Consider the following 6,453-nt stretch of genomic DNA (forward strand, 5'->3'; position numbering starts at 1 on the left):
GCAGCAGAAGTTTTATATTAATATAACAATTATTACTACATGCTTTTGCTTTACAACATTACTGCAGATGTAGTGGTATCACTGTATTCACTACGAGCAGTACTTAAAAATATATATCACGAATGAAAACATGTATAGAAATGCATTTTACTGGTTTCAGTAATATTTATACAGTCCTGATACTGTACATGTTTTCGGAGTAATACTTCTCACAGCAGTGCACCTTACTATATCTACTGTGATTTTAGGTGGAAAAGTACCTTTCATGTAATTTTTGTATATTTTTTGTAACCACAAAGTATAATATTTAAAGTACTGAGTAAATGTAGTATTTGTGTGACAGCAGTACTGGCAGTATCAGTATTTGTATTTTCTGTGAAGCTTAAATTTGGAAAATCTTTCAAGGTCAAGCTGAAGTATAAATGCTGAAGATAAAGTGGAACAAATACAGCAAGTAAAAAATAAATTGAATTAAATTGCAAAATTAAAATAAATTGCAAAAATAATAAAATACAAATAAAATGAAGAAATTAAACCGGAAACACTGAAGTGCAAACAGTTTATCTAATAGAAGAATAAAATGAAAACGGGAGCTTTGATCCGTTTGGACGGATCGGGTCTATCTGGTCCCGGTTCAGTTTTCGGTTTTAAACGTTCTGTCCGTTTGGATCCGAAACTGCGTGCGCGTGTCCGCGTGCCCTGCCTGTTTACTTCACCGTCACGTGGAAACGTAAACAGTTTAGGAAGCGCACGAGGACAATATTTGAATCGGAGGAGCGTCGATAGAAGCGCGCGCGCGCGTGTCGGGGGGGAAGCCTGCACTGTAAAAAAATGAACGCGTGTTGAAATCACTTTGGATTTAAAAATGCGTTTTAAAACATTTTATCTCTGCACCGTTGCTTCATTTACCACATGAAAAAGATAATTTAAAGATAATTGAATATCATTACTGCAGCAGTTTAATGAAAGTTATTGCCTTTGACTTTATTTCACTGGTTACGTGTCAGTATAAATGGAATCTGCCGGGTTATTTTCCTGAGAGTTGAGATCCACTTTTATTTAGAAACAAAACCTGATTTGAATCAAAGCGCGATTGGATATTTTTTGCAGCGCGCGCGCGCGCCCGGTGCGGCCCGGTGCGCTGTGATTGGCTGCCGGCCGTGATGTTCGGCGGTGATGCTGCTGGTTGGTTGAAGACGGAAAAGTCTCTTCAGCGGCTCGGTAATTAATTGCAGATATCGATGTGTGTGTGCGTGTGCGCGCTGCGTGTGTGTGTGTTTCTTCTTTTCTCCAACATGAAATAGTTTGTTGGGCTTCACTTTCGTCCTTCCGCCGGCCCCCCTTCCTTCTTCCCCGTCCTGGTTCAGAGCCCGGACGCGGTGAGACCCAGCTGAGTCGGTGTCGGTGCGTCCTGAGCCGCGCGGTGATGTTGGATATGGGAGAGCGCAAAGAGGTCAAAATGATTCCAAAATCCTCCTTCACGATAAACAGTTTGGTGCCAGAGGCCGTGCAAAGCGACAACCACAACCAGCACCCGAACCACCACCACCAGCACCACCACCACCAGAACCAGAACCACCACCACCAGAACCACCAGCCTCACCGGGCCGGCGGCGCGGACGAAGCCGAGCACAAGGCTCCTCTCCCGGTCGCGGAGCCGAAAAGTGAGTCGGCGGTGCAAGAGAGCTGCCCGGAGGAGAAGGAGAAGCAGGAGGAGAAGAAGGAGGTGAAGGACGGGGACGCCGGAGGGAAGGAGGGAGAGAAGAAGGGCGGGAAGTACGAGAAACCTCCGTTCAGCTACAACGCGCTCATCATGATGGCGATCCGGCAGAGTCCCGAGAAGCGGCTCACCCTGAACGGGATCTACGAGTTCATCATGAAGAACTTCCCCTACTACCGCGAGAACAAGCAGGGCTGGCAGAACTCCATCCGGCACAACCTCAGCCTCAATAAGTGTTTCGTCAAGGTACCGCGGCACTACGACGACCCGGGGAAGGGGAACTACTGGATGCTGGACCCGAGCAGCGATGACGTCTTCATCGGCGGGACCACCGGGAAGCTCCGGCGGCGCTCCACCACCTCCCGAGCCAAGCTGGCCTTCAAGCGTGGCGCCCGCCTCACCTCCGGCCTGACCTTCATGGACCGAGCCGGATCCTTGTACTGGCCCATGTCCCCCTTCCTGTCCCTGCACCACCCGCGGGCCGGAAGCGCGCTGGGCTACAACGGGACCACCTCTGGCTACCCGGGTCACCCCATGTCCTACAGCACCATGCTGACCCAGAACATCGGCAACAACCACTCGTCGTTCGCGGGTTCGAACGGGCTCAGCATGGACCGGTTGGTGGGCGGGGACCTTCCGTACGCCACGCACCACCTGACGGCGGCCGCGCTCGCTGCTTCGGCGGTGCCCTGCGGTCTGTCCGTGCCCTGCTCCGGGGCCACCTACTCCCTGAACCCGTGCTCGGTCAATCTGCTGGCCGGACAGACGAGCTACTTTTTCCCGCACGTCCCGCACCCGTCCATGAGCACGCAGGCCGGCGGCGGCGGCGCGCTGCAGGCCGCCCGCGCCTCGGCCTCCAACTCCCCGCAGGCTCCGTCCTCCTCCGCGCTGCCCTGTGACTCTCTGAGGTCGCCTCTGTCCTCCTCTTTGCCGGCCTTCTCCTCGGGACTGTCCGGGGGGTTGTCTGACTATTTCACGCATCAGAACCAGGGCTCCACCCCGAACCCGCTTATACACTAACACCCGAACCCACCCCGACAAGGACCCAAAACCGACTGTTTTACACTCAAAACTCACACTGTAAAAATACAGAATTATTATAATCCACTATAAAAAAAGAAAAAAAGAAAAAGAAAAAAAAGAGGAACAGCAGAAAGAGAAAGAAAGCAGCGCTGACGTTTCCAGGTATTTTTTAAAAATTCTTCTCCTGCAGGTGTGTGGGCAAAATGTCTGTTCATGTTCGTCTGTGGATTCTGTCAAAAACAATGAAGGAGGCTTTGATATTTAAACACTTTGGTCTAGTGATAATAATAATAATAATAATAATCATCATCAATATTCGCAGTATTATCAAGTAGAATAAATTCTTTATTTTAAATTTTCCATAATGAAGCTGTTATTTTCTAAATTTAAAACGGTTCGTTTAATTTTATAGACCAAAGAATCGTTTTTTGATTCAGTATTCAGCTGCCGAACATGATGAGTGAATGAATGAATGAGTGAACGAATGACGCCTCCTTCACTGCAGAAAATGTCCATTGAACCCCAGTCTGACTTTTTTCACTAATTTTTTTCTAAAATATATATTTAAATTATAATATTAACGATACAGTTTGGTGCTGATTCAAGTTTCTCACCGCATCAGAATGTTTTGCCTTATTTGTTTTTCTTTTTTCCCACTCATTTTTTAAGCATGAAAATACAAATGCAGGTTTTTTTTTTGCCTCATTTTTCTATCAGATGTGCTTTTTTGTGGGATGGATATTTTCCGCAGTGGCAGTCTGTCATGTGATTTCTCTGTGCTTCATTTTTGTAAAAGAAAAACAACCTCTGTAATTAGAATTTTGGGTTTTTTGGTCTTTTTTGCGTGAAGGCCCAAAAATGTAAAAGTAGAAGTTTGGAGAGATTTTGTCTTTAACTGTCGTCTCTGAAGCTGTTTGTGATGATCTTGTGCTTTTTTCTTCTTCGTGTCTGTTGCTTACAAAAGCTAAAAAGAAAAAAAAAATGTTTTAATCCTCAGAATTAAATAATAATAATAATAATAATAATAATAATAATAATAAAAGAATAGGTTACATGCAAAACCATCCCAAATCTTTTTTGTCTTCTTTTCTGCTGCTGCTCGTGTTTCGTCTTCCAACAGTTTATGGTGTAGGACAAATTAATTCAACATGTGACTTTAAATTTTTTATACAGACACGTGTGTTGTCTGAACCGGTTTACTGCTTCAAAAACAGGTGAGACGGGTTTTGAAAAATACTTTTAAAAAGGCAATGACCTTTTAAAATCCACTGAAATCCAAAACTAATGATGGGATCCAACCACCAGCCAGAAACGGATTTTGGATTCTGAAACTTTGAATCCTGGACATAAGCGTCCGTGTTGTTGCTGTTGTTGTTTTGAGATTTGTGGTTATTGTTTGTTGTTGTTGCGCACGCTTGAAAACGACACGCGCCACCGGGTGGAAAACTGCGCCAGATGACACGCGCAGAGACGTGAACGTGCACATTTTGAAGTTGTGTCTCTGCGGAAGGAAGTTTGTGCGCAAATCACCAAACATGACAACAACTTCATCACACAAACCCTTCTGACGTGGTTTTTACCTCCCGATCATTTATTATGAATAAAGCAGTTTTTTTTTCCGCTGAAATTGAGGTCATCGTTCCTGCTCGTGTTCCAGAGACTATGATCCGGATTAGCCTGTAAGAATTTGATGTTATGTTTGTTTGTTTGTTTGCTTTTGCTTTTTATTTTGAAAATCTGAACATTTAAAATTCATGTAATAATAATAATAATAATAATAATAATACAATCATTAGTGTTTACAAAGCTATTCGTCATAACTTTTTGTGTTTATCAATAATTAGGTTTTTGCGTGACTATATTCACATTTTTTTACAATGTTAGAATATGTTCATTTTGTGTGTGTGTGTGTTTTTTTTTTAATTTAGCGCACGTGTCACGGTGCCACAGTGCATCATTTAAAATCTCAGCCGTGCTTTTATTTTTTCGTTGTTTGACTTTTTGGTTCATGCGGTGATTATTCCCCTGAATATTAAAAGTGTTTTTATTTTTTATTTTGACAAACTCATTTTCTACGATGTTTCCATTGCACGAATGTACACAATGTCCACGTCATATTTGCGGCTTATTATTTGTTTATTGACGCGTGTCGTTGATTTCCCCCCCGTCCCCGCTCCCCCCCACCCGCCCCACGGCGTTTAGTCTGATCTATTGTTATTACAATTTAAATTTTATTCCACGAACACATTATTATTATTATTATTATTATTATTATTATTATTATTATTATTATTAAAAATGTTTTCACGTGGCTTGTTTTAGTTTTGGATCCGGATCCAAATGTATCTGCTGGGATTTTATTTTCGTTGAAATCTGCACGTTTTAATGTCGTGGCGCAAACACCTGCAGACATTGATGTTTTGTTGCAGTGTTTTTTTTTTGGGGGGGGGGGGGGGTAATATTGCTTTTAAAAGATATAAACTAATGTGTGGGACATTCAGATCTTTCTTGTAAAAACCGTGTGAGGTGTTTAGAGACAAGAGTGATATTTAGTGAAATATTCCAGATATAGCCTATTCTGCTTCATTTTTGAACTACAGGATAAGTTTGATTTACTTTTCACGTCCACGCGGAAAGCACAGCGGGATTTATGCTACAATTTGAAGCGATTTTAATTTAAAGGTTCAGGTTTTAGTTCGTTTAATCCGCAATGGATTCACGTTTAGTTTCTGTCTGAAATCCAAACGTTGTTCGCTCTGCGTGAATTTAAATTGTGCGGAGGATTTCGCCTTTGACGCACTGTTTTCTGCGTCATCTAAATATTTTATGAAATATTAAATGTTTTATATAATAAACTAAATATTTCCATCTTTGGCAGCATTTTGGACAATTTACACTGCAGTTAATTACTGTAAGAATATATTTACTAAAAACATTTCTATGCCTTTCTCTCTGAAAATCAAATATCAGCCCAGATGGGTGATGATGGGTCAAAAATAAAACGGATTTAAAATTTGTTTTATTTAGTTAATGTTTTCCAAAACACAGACGTGTTACTGAATAAAAATTCTGCTCTTTATGTTCTTCTGCTAAAGCTACAGTTGATGTCATGGAGAAAAATCATCATCGTTATTATTAAATCATTTTAATTTTTTTTCGGTCTGTATTTGGCTCGCGGTATTCACATGCATTGATTTGTTTTTCAGAGCTTTCAGATCCGGAGGAAAATGTTTGTTACTGTAGCTGCTGAGATTTTGTTCCTTTTACATCTGTGATATATTATGGTCCAAACCTCTGCAATATAATAATAATAATAATAATAATAATTATTATTATTATTATTATATTTAGTTGCAGTTTTTTCCTTTGCTCATTGACTAAAATCAATATTTCTATTTCTGAAAAATTTACATTTGAATAATAATTATCTATCTATCTATCTATCTATCTATCTATCTATCTATCTATCTATCTATCTATCTATCTATCTATCTATCTATCTATCTATCTAGTGATTAATGTGATTTGCCTGATGAATAATTAAGCTGCCTTATTTGATAAAAATGGTTTGAATTGGGAAAAAAAAAAAAAATCTCAATTTCCTAATTTTGATTGCTCTGTCAGTCTAAGGGAAGGACGGGGGATCGGGTTCGGGTGAGTGCACGTATTATGCAGCAACATTTGAGAAATGCAGAAAACCACCCTTCAAA

At 41.1% G+C, this 6,453-nt stretch overlaps 1 protein-coding gene across 1 annotated transcript; it reads left to right on the forward strand.

Moving 5' to 3' along the window:
* The first annotated feature begins 1,173 nt into the window (after window positions 1-1,173).
* On the forward strand, window positions 1,174-2,890 carry foxg1a (forkhead box G1a). Its single transcript, XM_034159432.1, has one exon. It carries the CDS (start codon window positions 1,427-1,429, stop codon window positions 2,738-2,740), a length of 1,314 nt encoding a protein of 437 aa, XP_034015323.1. The 5' UTR covers window positions 1,174-1,426; the 3' UTR covers window positions 2,741-2,890.
* The last annotated feature ends 3,563 nt before the right edge of the window (window positions 2,891-6,453 follow it).

This window comes from Thalassophryne amazonica, chromosome 19 (genome assembly GCF_902500255.1).
Source record: "Thalassophryne amazonica chromosome 19, fThaAma1.1, whole genome shotgun sequence".
NCBI classification, from domain to species: Eukaryota; Metazoa; Chordata; class Actinopteri; order Batrachoidiformes; family Batrachoididae; genus Thalassophryne; species Thalassophryne amazonica.